Source organism: Zonotrichia albicollis, chromosome 4, assembly GCF_047830755.1.
Source record: "Zonotrichia albicollis isolate bZonAlb1 chromosome 4, bZonAlb1.hap1, whole genome shotgun sequence".
NCBI lineage: Eukaryota > Metazoa > Chordata > Aves > Passeriformes > Passerellidae > Zonotrichia > Zonotrichia albicollis.
This window is the reverse complement of record NC_133822.1, coordinates 69,959,797-69,978,967: the sequence shown is the minus strand read 5'-3', so window position 1 is coordinate 69,978,967 and position 19,171 is coordinate 69,959,797. Positions and strand designations below refer to the sequence as shown.

The window sequence follows — 19,171 nt, the reverse complement described above, 5'->3', positions numbered from 1 at the left end:
CTGAAGAATGATATTCAGCCCATGTTTCACACACAGAGGCTTCTCCTGGCGTAGGATGGTAAGAGAGGAGCAGCCAAGATCCCTGTGTGATGCTGCAGCCCTGGGAAGCCTCAGATGAGCCCACCAAACCTGACAAAGCAGAGGAGATGGTAGGAAGATGCAGGGTCACAGTACACTTGGGTGCCTGAGTAAAGCTGCTGCTACCTCAGCAAGGGCTTGGCCCTTCCTCAATAACTTGTGCCAGAGCGTGGCTGGGAATTTCCAGCAAAGTTCATTTATCAGCAAGTGGAAGATGCTCCTGAGGCCAAGAGCCTGTGCTCAGGACTCTGGAGAGAGGAGTCTGAGCTTTGGGTTCCTGCAAGCCAATGACAGCCATGGCAGCCCTGCCCCACGAGCTGGTCCTGGGGCTGCTGCCACTCCTGCCAGCACTGATCTGTCAGCCTCGCTGGCAGGGAGCACCAGGAGGAGCTGCCTGTCCCCCTCTGCAGCACCAGGAGGAGCTGCCCGTCCCCACCTGCAGCACCAGGAGGAGCTGCCTGTCCCCTCTGCAGCACCAGGAGGAGCTGCCCGTCCCCACCTGCAGCACCAGGAGGAGCTGCCTGTCCCCTCTGCAGCACCAGGAGGAGCTGCCTGTCCCCTCTGCAGTCCCTGCCATGGAGTTTGACAGGAAGAGAGTGAAGTGTGCAGCGGTGCAACCAAAGAACCTGAGGCAGCTTCACCTCTGAGCACAGGGTGGGACTGGAACAGCACAGCACCAGGGAATTCCCACCACAGCTCCCCATGTCCCATGCAGCATCCAGACTCACAGCCCCTCTTTGCTGAAGCCCAGGACATGTTGTCTGGGAGGAGACCAAAGAAGGATGGACTGGATGACTGGAGAGTTGAGACCCTTCAGAAAAATAAAGTTACTGAGCACAGAAACAGTTCCTCATGCTGGCCTTGGTGCACTTGAGAGCTCTTAAAACTTCCTTGTGAGCTACTGCTGAGGGGTCCACCACAGGTACAAATACACTGTAAGGAATCACTTTGAATTTTCTGCACAGCAACAAACCACAACAGACAAGGAATCTGTTACAGGCAGAAAGACAGGGAAAGAATATTTATTTTATCTAGCTAAAGTAAACCTGACATTTTGCCCATGGTCAGCTCTCTGAAAAGCTTCAGCCTGCTCCTTCCCAATGGTCCCTGGGGAGCAGCACAGGGTCTACAGTGAAAAAGGCAACTAAAACTAGCTTTGTAGCTCGTTTTTTTGCAGCTACAAAGTGCTTTGGGTGCAGCTCACTTCATTCCCAGTAAAGGCCATCAGCATCATGAACTGCAGAGAGATTAGGCACATTCAAAGGTTTATTTTAAATCCCAAGATTTAGAGAGAAAAATTGGGGGAATGGGACAGCAGGAAATTGTGCTTTTTAGAGAAACAGGCCTCTTGTAGCAAAGGGGGGCAACATGTGATGAGCAGACTGAGCAGCAGGTGGGAGATGCAGGCAGGAAAGGGTCAAGGATGACATCAAGGATGCCATCCTGATGAGTGGAGATGCTTCACAAGAGTCTGAAATGTCTCACATTTCCACTCAGGTCAGCACTCAAGTGCTCTGGTCAGCAGTAATTGTTAGACATGTTAGATGTTTATTAGCTGCTACAAAGAATTGTCCCTTGTTTTAAAAAGACAGTTGAGGAACTCCTGTGAGTTTTCTTACTGTAACTGTCATTTATCTTGATAAATCTCTCCCCTTCCACTCAGCAGTATCCCTGTCTTTTCCATCCTATACACTCCTCAAAGTCTTGGTGAAGTTGTGGGTTGGCATCATTACCCAGACGGTAACACTGCTGTCCCTTAACTGATTTATCTCCTTGCTTTGAAAAAGCCCTTGAAAAAGATTACAGAGATAACCAGATAGATGAAAGGGAGAAGCTTTACTCTAAAAGCAGCACCCAAAACCACTCAATGTGAGCCCTTGATAATCCTTTGCCAGACAGTTATTCCCATCAGATCAAACAAGATGGAATGAGATTTAGGCTATGCTAAGTGCCATACTGCAGTATTACAGTCCCACTGTCACACCTCTAGCAGCTTTTATCTTTTTTCCTTCTCTCCTGCCCCAAAAGAATCTGATTTAACTCGCAAAACCAACTCCAGAGGCAGCTAAAAGGAGTTTTGCAGGTCCCTTTCTGCTGCACTTGCCCTTTTACTGCGGCTTTGCTTGCATTGTTTCAAACAGATGGAGTCAAACTTCACAAACATAAGCAACCTGAGAGCATCACAACTCTTACCCACTCCAATCAGTAATGCCAATACTCTAAGGTGAATTCTCAGGCATTTTTCTAGTGACCTTTTACAGCTTTACACTAAACAATGAAAACAAAAGCTTTCTGAATACTCCAACTGCATTCACTATTTTCCTGTGTCCCACACCTGCATCTCCAAGCGAATATTTAAACACTCGGAAGCGGAATGTTTTTTTTTTTTTAAAAGCCGTTCATAATTCATAATTTCACTGTTTCACCTGAAACAGTGAAAGAGCAGTGTCTGTGATAAAGCAGAGTGGCCTGGAGAACTCCCTGTGCCCACCAGGGCAGGCTGGGAGCCCGCTCCACACAGGCAGGTGCAGGAAAGCAGCCAAGGGGAGGACGAGAAGCTGCTGCAGCTGCTGAAGGCTGCGAGCAAAGAGGCAGCCACAGGCACCTGGGGCTCCACATGCACAAGGGGACAAGGGAATCAAGGCCAAGCTCAGAAAACTCCTTTGCATTGCTGCCTGTGGGAATGACAGCAGGGAGGCAGGCCAGGAAGTCTGTCCATTCCTGGTAGCAAAACAGCACAAATCATAAATCCAGGCAGGAAAGTTGTTTGGAGTCCAGAGAGTAATGGTGAGGTTGCTCCAGAGTGAGAGGGAGGAATAGGCTGGAAGAGGTGACTAAAAGCACCAATGGTCATAGAGTAGACACGGTTCCAGAAGCTCATTTGGGATGGGAATTTTGTTTTGCTGAAGGCAGTCAACAAGGTTTCAGGGGACTGCAGCATACAGAACATGGACAGTGCAGGAAGTTGCTTGTGGCAAAGCAAGATGATTGCTCTGCATGCAGCCAGACTTCAGTGCAGGCTGCCTGAGCTGGGAAACCTGGAACATCACAGGAGCCTACCTGACTAATCTGGGGAGACAAATGAATTCAGGGGCTTTGTTAACACTTGAAATGCAGAATTTTCCATGATATTTTTGTAAACTTTAGCAGTTCTAGCTCAAATGAGCTTTTGTGAACTATGCTGGCAGTACAGGACTCAATTCAGATGCACCAGTTTAGCATTAGAATCTTGTCCTTAGAAAAGCAGGCTCACTCCTGTTGAGGACACTGTAAGAACACCAGTGCCAAAGTAGTTGTGGAAAAATAAACAGCCCTATGGGTGAAAGCAGTATCATGAAGTCTCCAGCACAGAGGAGATCACAGCTGTTGTCATATGGAAAGATGTAACATATATCTGTATTATTGTTTTTAAGATGGAAGAAACCCTGTTTATGTAATATACAAAACACACTCTTGAAGGGATTAGACTAAATAATGCCCTAAATTCAGCATCTTCTAGTCTAATAAAGGACATAAAACCTGTTCAGCAATCTGTTTCTATTTTAAAAGACAAGCTATGGTATACATTACAAATATTGTTTGCAAAAGAGAGCTATGGAAGGAGGGTTGGTGGGATGTTCTGCATATATTAATGCTTCATTAAAAATGCCATAAGAAGTAAGGAAAAAAAAAGCCCTAAGTTTAAGATGCCCTCCCACATAAGGAAAAGGATTTTAAAGCACTTATTAAATTACTTCACTTGCATGAGCAAAACCATGAGCTTTCTTGGAAATCAGGACAAGCTGATTATATAAGACCCTGATAGTTCTTCTTTAAAATGTTATTTGAACCCATGAAGATTTATATCTAGAGTTAAAAGGAAAAAAAATATTATTTGGGTTGTGGTTCTTAAGGGATCTTGATGTGGATCCCTTACAATGACTCTAATTAATTAATCTTATATGGAATTATGAATCCTAGTGCTACCCTCCTGGGCTCTGCCTTTGGTCAAATGGAGTCAGATTTCCATGGTGAGCTTCAGAAGAGGCAGGGATCCTCTTTCTGCTCAGCACTGGGACTGCACCCCTGTCCTGATCCATCAGCAGGGCAGCTGCACGACACTGGGCCAGACTTTTCTTTAGTAATTTGGTAGAAGTCTCTTTGCTCTGCAAACTCTGGGGCAAAGCACAAAACGGAACATCTGCTGTGTATGAGCACATCTGTGTGACACCAGGTCTATTTAACCCAGTGCTATAAAAATCACTGTAAAAACAAACAGTAAAACCTCCAGCAGTATCACCTGTAGGACAAGAGAGGAGCAGGAGACATCTCTGGTTGTTGCTGCCTGCCTGAGTGCCCCAGGGTTTGTGCCTGGCTGGCAGTGCTGCAGCCCCTCCTGTGCTCCTGCAGATCTGAGCCCAGCACACAGCTCTGCCCACCAGGCTGAGCCCAGCACAGATGGGGCTCTCACAGTGCTCCCCAAGCTGCCATTTGTCCCTGCCCCAGGCAGATGAGTGGGCAGAGCAACTCCCCAGCTCAGGACAGCTGCTCCTTATGGAAATGAACCCTTCACTGGGTCTGGCTTTCAACTCTGCTTCAGCAAGGGTGAGCTTGAATAAGGGGAGTTAACACACTCTAATGGTAAAGGTGAGAATTTGGCCCTTGAATGGATGAACTATCATTCAGGCTGGCTCAAATTCTGTCAAGTCTAATAGGGCTTCTTTTATGGAAGAAAAATTGAGTTTTCAAGCTTAATTTAAAAAGAAAAAGAAAAAAATTGCCCTGACCAGGCAATTGCTCCTTTCAACACAATCCCTGCTCAGGAAGGACACCTGCAGCAGGGTCATCTCACCTAACTTTAAATGTCTGCAGGGCAGCTGGCTGCCTGGGAGAGCTCCTGTGTCCCAGCCCACACTCCATTCACTGAACAGAGAAAATGGGAGCTTTCAGGACACAATGCAACTGACCTATTTTAGATACCTGCTTCAGGATGAGATGAATCAGCCCCAGCAGCGCCTGTTTCTCTCTGTTGTCTATAAAGGGAGTCTGGCAAATATACCTCTGGCCAGGTAAATACCACCCCCATGCTGAACTCAAGCAGAAGGAAATGCACAAAAATGCTCAGAATGGGACTAATTCATACCATTCACACCACGTTGCAAGCAAAGCATTTAAGACCTACAGAGCGGAAGCAGCACTCCAATTAGCTTTAATATGAGCCTAGAAGGATCCTGGTAACACAAGGAAATTAATATCTAGGCAGCAGGTCCCTAGAGTAATTGCACACTTGTTACAAAAGGAAGTTGCACAAAATTACCATTTGCAAGGCTGCGGCAAACAAAAAGAGAATATTTTGATGTAGGGCAGTGCAGGGATCTGAGGGCTCCAAACATCCAAAGTTCAACTCACACAGCTGAGCAACTACAGGCAGAAAAAGCCTGAGGAGGGAGACTGATGGAAGAGCAAGAGGCCTGCAGCTCAACTTGGGTTCATATGAGGCACACAAAGAGCTGGCTCAGAAATCTTCCAATAGAGTATTAAAGAAAATATGAGTGATTCATGGTCATACTAGTGACTGATGTCTGCTTGCCTGCCTTACATATGGATAACTAGCCATGAAAAATGAATAAAGGATTCAGTGAAAGGATTGAAAGGAAAACTTAAGTATTCCAGCTTTGCTACTTGGTCTAATGGATGACACTGTCTCAGCCTAAAAGCCTCATCCCAAGGTTTGCTCCTTAATACCTCCATGGTTAGAACAATTTATCAGTGTCTGAACATGACCACCAGCACGTCCATTAACTGAATCAGTCTGGATGAAATTTAATTGCAGACAAAGACAAAAATGTGCTGTAGTTTAAGGATGGCATTTTCAAACTTGGGAAAACAAACTGAAGAGAAAAAATCCCACCAAATAACTTGCATTCCCTGCTTTCCCTACTATATCTGAGATTCAACAGCCTAATCAAAATATTCATAGCTGATTACATATACACCTATCACCTATGTCCCTGTAATTCAGTGTCATGGCTTGAGATACAAGAAAAGCTGGTTTTGTAGACAAACTAGACTAATCACAAGTATGATTTTCAAAAAACACACATATGAAGAGACACAGTTTGTTTTTTAATATTTCAAAAATAAATCCTAGAAATATCTACTGGCGATCAACTAGTATCTTCTTAACTGGCCTGATCACTACATGGGACTGTGTGGTGCTGTCAGCTTCAGGAAATGTAAATATTTATAGCAGACTCCTCTTGGCTGGTTTAGAAGTGTGGACAAAAAACAGTTGAATTTCTGAGGCACAACCACTGTTGGCTGGAGTGGAAAAATCAGCTTTTACCACTTCAGCAAAAGCTGCAACATCCATGCATGGTAGCTCAAGGACAGAGCTGGCTCCCAGGCCAGGTGGAGCCCAGTGCAGCCATGTGTGTCCCAGGTCACTGCTGTGGGGGACACCAAGGTCACTGAGAAGATGGCTGGAAAGTTTAGGGCTTTAGGAGCCAAATGATCATCTGAGTCTTGAATCCTGAGGATCTCCAGGTTGGTTTTGTCAAGTTCATCCAAATCTGCTGTCTGTAACATACTTCAAAACTTTGCTTGGTTTGAAAAACAAGACTCTTCATAACTTTTCCTAACATCTTAAGATGCAAAATAATATTTAGCTATGAAGTCATCTACCCTAGCAACCTGATGTTATTATTATTTTCTAAAGATCACGGGCTGATTTCCTGAAGAGTAACATTCCACGTGTGTAACAAGGGTCTTCCAGTTTTAGATTTCTACCTACATTTATATTGGTTAAGCTTTCAGAGCTTCTATTTCCTGATACAGACAACAGGATAGCTGCAGTCTTGACTTTCCAGCAGTTAGGAGAGGGGAGCAGTTTTGCAAAAACTCAGTATTAATTTAAGCCATCATTGTGCACAGTTTACTTCCTGTACAAGAGGATTATGTGCTCCTTCCAAAGGCACTGGAGAGTTTGAGCACAGGGCAATGGACAGGAGAGCTCAGTTTGTATTTCTGCCACTTTGCAATTCATCCCATGAGTGGAGAGAAGGTAATGGTATTTGTGATACATCCCCTGAGGCACATTATTTTTAGTTTTCAAGAGCCCTAGTGTGCAGATAAGTTCCTGCTCCATTATCATAAATGCAGAGGAAAAGAAGCCGGATTTTTACCGTATGAGAGCAAGCCTGTCTTTCTCAGCTGGATGATCATCGAGCCACTGGGAGTAGCGGGCAATGGACCACTCAGCCCTCTGGAACAGAGAAACACAAACACCAGTTACACAAAATGCAAAAAAGGAAACAGACACACCAATTTCAGAATCACAGATGACATAAATGAAAGCCACATGAGGCTCTCAATACTGCAGTGATGCAGACTGAATTAAGAAATTAAAGACAATTAACAGGAATAGCCCAGTATTTTATCTGGGAGCTCAGAGGTCATCTCCTACATCAGCTCTTGGCCCATTTCTGACACGGTTTTTATCTAGATTTCCTGCATCTTACAAGAGAAGGATCCAGGCAATTTGCAGACTGGGGAAAGGTCTGCAACTTCTACTACTTGCTGACAGAATAATAAAGAATTGGGAGTCTATTTAATATCAGGTTATTGTATCCCTACTATTAATCAATCAATTTTGTAAACCAGTTATTATAATGCACAATAAAAACAAAGCCAAAAATTATATAAAATATACATTTTAACATTTTTTAACTATAACAGCTAGGGCAAACTACAATGCTTGTTGCACCTCAGGACATCTGAAAATAAAAGACAGGTTGATCTTATTACCTGGAAGGGTGATTTTAGCTCTGGTGGTGCTCTTGTAAATAAGAACTGAAGAATAATGCTGAATGGAATAACCTCTCCCAGAGCTGGGCTACTGGCAATATGCTCACTGGTCTGGAACAGCAGTGGTCTGGAAAAATGTAACAATACACTCATTAAATGAAGAAAAAGCTTATCTTATGCATTAGAAAAGTGCCTCTGTGTGGTGGCAATATTGTGTTAGGATAGAACATCGAGTTTTTTGCCCCTACTCTGCATCTTGGGTTTCCAACACAGGTCCAGTTTGCAAAAATTTAGGGCAGTTGCCTATTGTAATTAAACAACAAAGGACTGTAAATTTTGTATTTCAGTGAAAACATTTAAGGTAACTATAGAATTCGCTGTCATACAGAAGATGTACTGAAAGCAATACAAAAAAGTACAATTTGGCCAACATTTGCATGACAAAGATTGGTAAATCATAGTTATACTCTGCATAAAATTTCAAAGAACTTTAATCTATTTCTAATTTGCAGGTGGGTGTTGCCAAAAAAGCTCTCAGTTCAATCAGAACTAACAGGAGGTAATAAATCAGTTTGAAATGCAGTTTAGTCATCCTGTGACTGCTCCTCACCTGAATGACCTCAGCTGTCTGTAGGACTTGCCCAGGTCAGAGACTCGCCGACACAGCGGGGCTACTGCTAACTCCATCTACAAAAGCAAACAGTTCCATTTGAATTACATCCTCCCAAAACATAACACCTGGCATTGAAGCAGCCTGTCTTTAAGCAATAATCCAAACTTACAGACTAAGTCAGTGACTTCTATCTGGAATTAAGACAAGAAAGTCTTTTACTTTCATACTGTGTTGCCCAAGCCAAGACTTCTGCCTTGTTCTTGGCAGCACAGGAAGCATTTCGTGACAAATGTCTCTACAGTCTGTGCATAACAACAGAAGGGGCCTCTGAGCTTTCTGAGACTAAACCTTTGTTTCTTGCAGCAGGTTTATTTTGTTGGCGATGAGTTTCCTAATGAAGCGCTTGTGTCAATACTCCAAAAATCTGACTGCAGTCTGGGAAGAAAGCAAATCTAGGCAGGTCTCCACAAACCACTGGTAAAGCAGTAAAACTGCAGGCATGTTTCAGCTGGGCACCCTTTCCTTTGGTGAAGGACAAGGTTAAAATGATCCTTTCTTGAACAGTGGGTCCCAAATTCTGGGGCACAAAACCCATACAGATTAGATAGAAGGCAGCTGAGATCTATTGCCAAAGGGTCATATGGAATCACAGTTAAAGAGTAAGACCATTATTTTCATACTTATTTTCATACTGTTGGGTTTCTGAGTTAGAGCAGCAATCTTTAAAACAAGTTTAAAACACTTTCTGTTGTTGAAGCATGGGAGTTCAGCTTTTTTGAAGAAGAGCCAGGTTTCACTTGGGTTTTTACATCTGAATACCATCACAGGCTCTTCATTAACAGTGAGGACACAGAAGTGAGAAAGAACTGTTTCCCTTCTGGATCCCAGACTGAATGAACATTACACAGCAAAATTTCAGTTAATGTGCACAGCAATACAAACACCACCACTTAAAAAACCCTGCAGGTAATTTTACTCAGACATGGCTAAGTCTTAATTTTTTGCATTCCTGAAGTGTCAGCCAAATAAGGGATCAAGCTTTACTCTCTGTTTTTTAAAATCCCCAACCTGACTTTTCAGACTTTGATTTACATATAATGCACAATTAAACTAAGTTTCAAACGATGACAGCTAAAATAAGTAACAGGATCAAAACCACCATACAATGAGTTTCCCTTGTAAGTAATATTGCTGAACGAGTTTCAAAGTGTTTGTGATATGACACTATTTACAGTGAAGTCTTTAATACTATTTTATTGTTCTTTCCAGCTGCAGCATTTCCTCAGACATAGATGGCTGCTGGGCCACCAGCTTCACCAAGAGCACATAATATGCTGGGATTCCAGCATAAACAAGGAACAGGGTGCAGTGAACTATGATGCCATAGTTCATCTAAACCCAGAAGAACTTAAATTAGTGAATAATGCAAATCAAGGCTATATACTTCAGGCATCCCTCTTTAAAAGCAGGTGGCAGGATAGGAGTCATCTCACCTGCTTCTCAACATCTACAGGTTCTCTTCAAAGGCAGTGGCAAGAAACAGCCACTCTTGTGGGGCTGATGCACCTTTCCTCAAGGTGGACACCTAAAGTAGGTCAGGTGGATCATGTTTGTAGGAGTAACCTACATGACACTCAGGCAAAGCTGGGAAAGCCACAGGGTCCAACCCAAGCATTTTGGCTTCCCCTGCAGACCAGGAGAGGTGGGTAGCTCTGGAAAGCAATGGGGAGCTGTCCCATGGGCCGTGCACAGCCACTGCCTGAGCCCAGGGACCTCTGCGTACCTGCCCACATCTGGCACTTCCAGGCCACTTGAAATCTGCATTTTATGGAGCTGGAAAGGAGAATAAAGTGAATAAAAAATCCAGGACATAAGGAAATAAGGCTCCAGACCTGAGTAACAGCCTGGCTTCCTCTTGCCTGCTGCCCTTTTTGGTTCCCAAATCTTTAGGCCATGAAATAACCCCCTGAGGATGAGGTCACCTCTCCTGCAAGCAGGTGGGAGATCAATGTCCCTGTGGCCCAGGAGCCAGCAGCTGCTGTGCTGAGTCTGCTGGCACAAGGGAGTGAGGGCAGGCTCCCAGGGCAGGCAGGATCTGCAATGAAGTTACAGCAAGTCCAGCACGTTGCTCCCAAGGTGCCCCAGGAGCACAGGTGGGAGCCAAGAGGCTGCTGTGCCACACAGCATCAGGAACAAGAGCCAAAACAAGGAGCTAACCAAGTATGCCTTGCTGCATCATGATACAAGAACCCTACAGATCCTGGAAAACAAACAGGAGCAAGACTGATTTCTCCAGAGCTTCGTTTCAGGCGTCAGTACTGGCTGGGGGCAGCTGGAAGGAACTGATATCCTGCAGGAGCTGGTGTCCCAGCTCTGGTGGGAGCTATGGGCTTGTAGCTGGGAGGGACCAGGGAGAAGATAATTCCTTTAGGTTCTTTAGAGACTTTGATAACAGGCACCAAACTGCCAGTCTGACTTGTGGAAACAGAGATGTGTAGATGAAACGGTACTCAAGGGGGGGAGGAAATAACAGCATAGCAAAATATAATTTTGCTTAATAAGTTTTAAAGGATTGTTTCGCTCCTGGAACATAATATGAAGAATGAGACGTTAAGTGAAACTTTCCACAGCTTAACCAATTCCTTATTAAAACAAATTTAAATGAATTCTCTTGAATATACTTTGTAGTTTCCGTAAATTAAAATTTTTAGTCTTAAGTGCTAAAGAAGAAAAATTACTTTGGAAAATTCTATTACTTCATCTCCAACCTTTATTCACTGTAGGAAATTATTAGTATTGCTAGAACTAGATAGATTTAATGGCAGCAGATGGTGGATTCGTGAAGTAATAGCTGCCAAAGAAAAATATTGTTTTTAAGCTTTGCAGCATACTATACTATCTCACATTGACTCATGAAGAGTGGGAATGAGCGATAACTAATGTGGTAAAAATGTACATAAACCACAGAAACTCTTTTTTTTTAAACTTTACAATACTAGTCCTTGTGTTATAACCCAATCTCTCTCCAATAAACAATACAATTCACATAACAACTAAGATTGTTTTCTTTCCTTGAATTTTAGGTGTTTATCTGAGCCCAGTGACACGGTGGGATGCTATGGCATCCTTCTGCTGTCACAATCACTTCTGAGGCCACTGAGAGGGGCTTAGTGTCTGTGCTGAGCATTGTGCCAGCCCAGGAGCAAGTGCTGTGGAGGAAGCACTCTGCTGGAACAGCTGCTGTTTTCAAGGTGCTGGAATTGGGCAGAGAACTGAGCGTGCATCACTTCTGCTTGTGTTACCTGTCATCACCTGAAACGGCATCAACTGTTGATTCACACAGTGAGCTCTGCTGTAGCAGCCTCTGCTGTGACACACAGCCATCATTTCAAAGCCTGCCAGTGAGCTCTGACATCAGGGGATGCTTTTGGCTGCTGGCAGCCAGTGTTTGTATTATCTCTGCAAGACCTTTCACTCAGCCACGTCCTGTGGACTTTACATATAAAAGGGTAAGTAGCATTTTCTGTTTCTTTTCCAAATTTCCCTTCCAAACTGCAAATCTGAAAATTCAAACATCCAGGTTAAATTCAGTGATAAATCAGGTGTTCAAGCAGTAATTTGCAATCACAGAGGCTTGATGTGATATTATCATTAGCACAGAATCCAAGGGGAGCATTAGGAGATGAATGTGCTTGCCAAAAAGCAAGCAGCAGATAGAACAGAAGAAGGCCTAATGACTTGTTTCTTTTAGCTTTGCTCAAAACCCATTGCTTTGCCATGATTTATTCATGCTGGTTTGCTATGCTTTGCAGGACACAGTGGCAGGCGCCTGCCCAACATATGCTTCTTTTCAATGGTTAATGCTATCTAAGCCCAAAAATGCAATATTATCTTTTCTTCTCATATGGCTCTGCCATAGCCCATGGCTAGGTGGTCAATTATCTGTTGAACTATTCACTGGCTGGCCATATTGAAAAAAATACATCACATGCCTGGCTTCTCTAATTGGATTATGTTCAGCAACCCAAGGGTGAAGTTAATATAGTCTAGGTACAGATAATGCATATATATGGAAGAGTGCTTTAAAAAGCCCATAGTGAAGTTATTTTTTAGTGCCTATTGTGTTATTTTCAAGATCCTTCATTACTTAAACAGCTGTTTTTTCAGCTGGAAAATCTTAACATTAAATTTTTAGCAATTACATTTCCTCCTGGCCAAGATGAATTCCAAGTTTTTAAATGTTACCTCAAAATGCTTTTTTCTAGCCATTCACCAAGACAGGATGCTTTAACATGCAAGGGAGCAGAAGAGCTGAACTATTATCTGAAAGAAGCTGGCCTTGAAGGGATGTGCAATTTGATTTTTCCCCAGTGCAGCAATTCCAAAACGGTTGCTGTTTAAGTAAATCCTTCAGCTGGAACACCTCTAAAATAACACACATCAGCAAATAATTCCCTCTTTCCAGGAAGATAATTAGCACTAAACATTAAATGTATTTTAGCTTTAGTAGTTTCTGTCTTTATGACTTCAACTGTGATTACAGCATCCTGCTGCTCTCATTTCTCTGTATCTCTGTGATTCTCTGTTATCTCTGTGAGATAACTAGAAAGCAAATTTTTTAGGAAAAATTATAAAAAGCGCTTTTACATTTGTATCATCATGTTTGATCAAATACGCAAATTTGTCTACATTTTAAAAAATCCAAATGCCTAATAGCCATACTTTTTTTAATGTCACATATTGAATCAGGAAACCAGATTCTGACCCTAATCTAGCCAGCAAGTAGGAACAGCTCTTCCACACTAAAATTTAGCATTGTAAACTTCTACCATAAAAACACTTTTCTGGGAAAATTCAATAAAACCCAAATATTTTGCAGTAACTTTCTGAGAAATACTTGAAGAATTAGTGGCAGCATTAACTGTACCCTATCAAAACACTCTGCCCACAGTACTGAACAAGGCCAAAAATCCCAACCATAAATCACACCTAGATAAGAAATACAGAAAAGCATATAGAGAAGAGTATCAACTCTAACGGGACCAATAAAAATAGTTCATTCTTTTCTGCATTTTCCAGCACTTCCATTGAGTTTTAGGAAGGCCTGAACTACAAGCCAGAATCCCAAATTGTGCTTAAGTGCTGTAACAACTCTGAACACCAAGCAAGTAAAAACGTCCTCTGGAGAAGAACTTGCACTCTCCAGAAACGGAAGTGTTGAAAACCATCAGGGCTTGCTGGCTTGCTTGCCTCCAGGAGAACATTTTTTTCAGTCTGACAAGTACTGAATTAAAAAGTGAAATTTGGTATTAAATATGTGAGTATTGAATTATGGGCACCTTGAAAATACAAAACCAAACAAAACAAGCTGATTTGGGTGTATACAGGAGTGAGCTGAAGAGTAATCTTGTGCAATTGCTTGCATAAAAACTGAAACTGAGAGCATGAAAAGAGCTGAACTCAGCCTGGAAATGTTTCTAATGAGACTCCCAAGGAACTGTGGCACTGATAACAACCTTGCAGTGCTGTGCACATTTCCTAGGGCTGGCAATGCTCCTGTAAGCACTGATTTACATGCAATCACATTAATGTTATTCAGGCATATTTCAAGCCTATCATAGCTCTCTACAGCTGCCACAGCAGCACACACCTAGTCTCACTGCTGAGAAATCTGTAATGCACAGGGCAGCCAAATGCCATACTGACACTGCAAACAGGGCAAGACAGATAATTCAACAGAGCCACAGCAGTAATACCTAAGGTATGAGTAGCTGAGGCTCACTCCAGAAAACTGGCTGTTATGCACCTCAACAAACCCAGTTCTGAATGAAGAGAACTTGAAATTCATTTTCTCCCTTCTGTGTGGACACCTGTTGTTTTGAGGCAACTTATCAGTAAAACACGTTTTCAGTGCAAAAATTTTGAAATCAGACTCTCAGCCAAAGCTATTCTTGCTGAATATAAAGCAGCTGTAACTGTGTGAGTGCCCTGAAAGAATGTGAAGAAGCATGAGATACCCAAAATCTGATGCCATCAAAGGTTATTGGATTCATTGCATGTGTGCTTATAATAAGAACTCTAATTAATCAAAGCTTCTGGACAGATTTCTGCCCAGGTCTTTTGCTTGCAAGCAACCCCAAAATACCAGAAACGTCTTAGATCTCAAAAGTAATTTTTGAGCAGGAACATGTAACCTTTTTTTGTGCAGAGAAAATTCGAAATTACTTTACAAGACAGAAGACAAGTAAAACCAGTTTATAAACAAACCTCCTCCTACACACAGTATCTTTCCAGGCAGGTTGTTTCCTTTGGGTTTGGCTTTAGTCCAACAATGCAGTGCCTTTCTGGGACTGAAAAAAACCCTGCACGTGGCACTTATGGCCATTTGGAAAAAATTTATCCTTCTCAGCAAGCCAGCAGCCCAGCTAAATACCTGCTCCCTGCCCTCCTCAGCCAAAAGCAGCAGCAAGCTCTCCTAGTCCCCACTAAAGCTGCCCTTACACCAGGACTGCTGGCTGGGTCAGAGCAACAACCACCTTCATGCCAGGCTCCCAGGAGCACATGCACAAAATCCACCAGGTTTCTGGGAGGAGCACACACATCCCAGAAAACAAGGATATAAGGCAGTGTCCACTTACAAAATGTTTCAGTCCTTTTCCTTCCATCCTGAGCAAGAGGACAGAGTGTCCAGGCCATTTGGACACTCCAGCCCCTGTGCAGCCTGGGACAGCCAGAGCAGCTCTGAGCAGAGATGCTCAAAGGCACAGAGGGAGTGCTGAGCTGGCTCCTGCAGCTGTTTGGACATGGATTTCTTGTCTTAAGCCCATTTTTAAACAAGCCAAGAATACGGTGCAATGTGAAGAAAAGAAAAACATAAGCCCCCAGATGCAGCAACAGTTGAAGCCAGGAGACAGGAATGAATGCAAACCCTTTTTGTTTCATACTGTGGCACAAAAGAAATCAGAATATTTATGTCTGTGCAGTTGTCCATTGAGAAGTTATACTCAGCACAATGGGGAAGACCATGCAAATTCCTCCACACTGTACAAAAACATGTTTACATTTTTCATTTAAAAGGTAGTCCATGTCAGAGTGAGAAAAATCAGTGTTTAAAAACTTTTAACAAGTTATATTTTTAGATTATAACAGGTGCTTAGATCAGATGCTTTTACTGTACAATCAGGTGAAAATATTTTCCAAATTTATATGACTGACTTTAGCTAAAATTAGCATAAATTACAAAAATTATCTCTATTCCTTCCACAGGAAGAGTCAAGTGTCCTTTTTTTGCTTCCAATTTTATGCCATTGTCTTCAAAATAGAGAAGGGAATGGAACCTTCTCGCTGAAAGCAATTGAAAACTTCCCCTTAATTTCTGTGGTTAAGGGCTGATTTGCTATTTCTGAGTAATGAATAAAAAAATTTAATTCAAGAGTATGTAACTCACAGGCAAATGATACAAAGCAGCCAGAAGAAGAAGGAGTGGAGGTGGCAGCAATTCCTCCCTCCCTGCCTTCCTCTCCTACCTCAGTTACCTACCAGCCAAAATCAGCACTCAGCATGCAGACAGCCAGTGCTAATTCCCTTTTCCACTTGGATAATAATAAATGGCAGCCTCAGATTGATCCGTGGATGCCTGATTCTTTGGCACATTAACCATACAGTGGTACTGCAGACAAATTAAATTTTGATATAGTAGATAACACAGACAGGTAATGGATATGAATCTAGCAATTTCTTTTGTGGTTTAGTCCTGCACAGGAGTTAAGCAAAGCTGAGATGCAGGTCAGTCAATCAGGTCACAAAGACAATCTCACAAGACAATTGCCCTTCTCTTTTTCATAGGGCAGCTCTTGCCCAGGATATTGATGTTTCTTTAGCTTGTCTCCTTCACTGCAAAGCAGCTGAGTTAGCCATTAACCACTGTGGGCATTGTGATATATAGAGTGATTAAGGAAGTGGCACACCATATTCCATTAGAAGAGAGAGAAAGAATGAAGTGAATGAATGGTGGCAAATGATGGACGTGCCACAGAGGTTGGCCCAGTGGGACAACATGCCAGGATGCAGCAGAATTTAAATGCAACAGTCCCCTGGACAGGAAGCTGTCAGACCTCCCTAAATGTGCCTTACAGTGATGAGGGATCTTCAATGACTTAGTGGATGCACTTCTCAGGATCCAGTATCTTATCAGAGAGGATGCTAGAGCTGGAATGCACCAATCTCTACAACTGCCTGTTTACACCTCAATGGGGACAAAAGCATTGACACTTTCCAGTGAAATGACACCAAAATCAGAAACCAGCACTGAGGGTACCTGTGCAAAATCCGCTGCCAGGCGCATCTTCCCCCCTTCTCCGAGGGGCCTGATCAGACTGGCATGGCGAATGAAAAGCTCAATTGCTCTTTGAGCCATGGCTTCAGTGTTATCAAAGACAAAGTCAAAACACTCAAAATGCCTGAAGTAGTCGCTCATGACTCTTGCTATGAAACCCTGAAGCTCTTTCATGTAGAGAGAACAAGGGACATCTGGTTTTCCTGAGCCGGATAATGATCTGAAAAAAACAAGAGAAGAAAAAGAAATAGGGGCAGCTAAATTCATCTTTAAAAGACGACCAAAACCTATTCGATTCTTTTAAACATTCTTCCTACCCCATCAAGTCATGGCATGAATTGTAGAGTCTCATTTCTACTCCGAATACAGAGCATGTAACTCTCTCTGAAACTATAGTCAGAAAATATGTCTTTATCAGCCATGCCCATGAAGAATTAAAAGACAAAACAAGAAATAAAAAGATAAAGGGCAACACCCCACTCCCTACCCAACCTGCAGAGCCTCCTTCAATTTGGAGCCTACACCTGAGATCCTAAATTTGTATGTCCCAGTTGTTGATTCAAAACTCTAAAGGGGATCATAAAATATAAACATATGTCACAGGGTTACTAATTTAACCTGTCAATCCCAAACCTGTTCTCTGTACAGAATAAGTCTCTGAGATTCCTCCAAACCCAGGATTACAAAGTCAGTATTACAGAAGCAGTACAGAACCCCTAGATACAAACCAATCCTCTTTCTCTTTCTTTGACTGACAGGTCAAAGAGCACTTCCAAACTTAGAAGAACACACAGGGTATCTAATAAAACTTAGCCTTTGGCTGGAAACTGTTTGCCCACCTGGAGAGATATTGTGCTACTGGTGCCAAAAGAAGGAAAGGGTAAAATGTTGTTTAAAAAAAAAAAAAAAAAAAGGAAAATTCATTACGTCTCTGAAAATATAGTATTTTCAGTTAGTTTTCAAGACAGAAAACAGGACAACTGATGATGGTGCAAGCAATGTCAGAACAGACATGACAACCAAAATAAAATTTAGGAAGGAAGTCTCAATTATACATCAGGCTCAAGATCTTGGCATGTAAAGAATCCTGGAAATTTTCATGAAAATGCACTGGGAAAATAGCATAACATACTGAACCTGAGATTTAAATTTTTTAAAAAGTCAATTTTAACTATTACATCACAGGCTTTAGAGAAACAGGAATACTGACAGTTCTGAAGACTGCCCAAAAAAAACCACATTTTGAAAGCAAAAGGGCTTTTTTAAGCACAAAAATGGCCTCTTGTCAGCTTTCTTTTTTTATTTGAAATGAATTTTACTCAACAGATATGAATAAAAAAAGGGGGAGGGAGAGAAGACAGATGCTACCTGATTAATTTGTTTCAACAGATAGGTGTAATTCTGCTTCCTGTGTTCATTAACCATAAAGCATCACCTTCCCTTCAACAAACAAGCACCCTTGCTTCAAGGGCATTGTGGCAATAACAATCTGTTACACACATGCAAGACATCTTACTTGAGCAATGGTAAATGTAAAAGACATTTCTATTTACCCAGAAAAATCTTCCTGGTGCATAGTGATGATAATAGCTTCCACTGAATCTCCTACAGAGTTCAGTAGCGGCTGAACAGCACTTCCCATTAGATCATGGACTGCCTAAAATAGAACAAGAAAAAGGCAGAAGTAAAGAAACAAAAACTAGAAGCATTTGCACTTTGACACCTCAAAAATACCTTAGAAACCAGTTCATTTTATCAGTGCTCTTTATTATTTTGCATTTGAAAATGCAAAATAGGAGAACCGAACCTAAAGATAACATTTTTCTTTAACTGATTTTACCAGTAAAGGCTGCTTGCTGCTTCCTTCAAAAGCATTCCTTCTTGAAGGAAGGCTTTACAAATTGCTTTGCCCAGCAATTTGGCATTCCTGGTTTGTATATGTACATGTTTTGGGGCACATTTGGCTCAGCTGTTCATTGCCCAGACACAAGCTGCCCTTCATTCCCCTGCACACAACCCCTCCCAGGTCAGTGCCCAGCAGGACAGACTTGGAGAGCTGTCAGCCACAGAGGCTGCACCACCATCCACATCCCCCTCCAGGAAAGCACCAGGTCACATAAAAATTACAATTTGATGTCTGTCAGGGGAGGAAGGGGGTGATGAAGGATCCAGCTATTGCTGTGTGAATGCTGCAGAGAAAGACATTTATTTTCACAGTCAGAGGACATCTATGTCCTGACTGTTATGAGAATATTCTGAATACAAGCATGACTCAAGCAGTGATTTGGCACAGGTAACACACATGTAGCTGAAGAAACAATAAATTAGAAATGTCAGAATATTTGTATACCTGTTACTGA

At 42.4% G+C, this 19,171-nt stretch overlaps 1 protein-coding gene across 4 annotated transcripts in view; it reads right to left on the bottom strand.

Moving 5' to 3' along the window:
- Positions 1-19,171, bottom strand: part of COG5 (component of oligomeric golgi complex 5) — a 174,191-nt gene that overhangs the window by 2,783 nt on the left and 152,237 nt on the right. For all 4 annotated transcript variants that reach the window (XM_005481884.4, XM_074540047.1, XM_026790291.2 and 1 more), the window contains 5 exons: positions 18,365-18,468; positions 16,794-17,031; positions 8,474-8,550; positions 7,864-7,990; positions 7,242-7,321 (listed from right to left, as the gene is read on the bottom strand). In XM_005481884.4, coding sequence (XP_005481941.2) covers positions 7,242-7,321; positions 7,864-7,990; positions 8,474-8,550; positions 16,794-17,031; positions 18,365-18,468 — 626 coding nt within the window. The remainder of the gene's footprint in view (positions 1-7,241; positions 7,322-7,863; positions 7,991-8,473; positions 8,551-16,793; positions 17,032-18,364; positions 18,469-19,171) is intronic.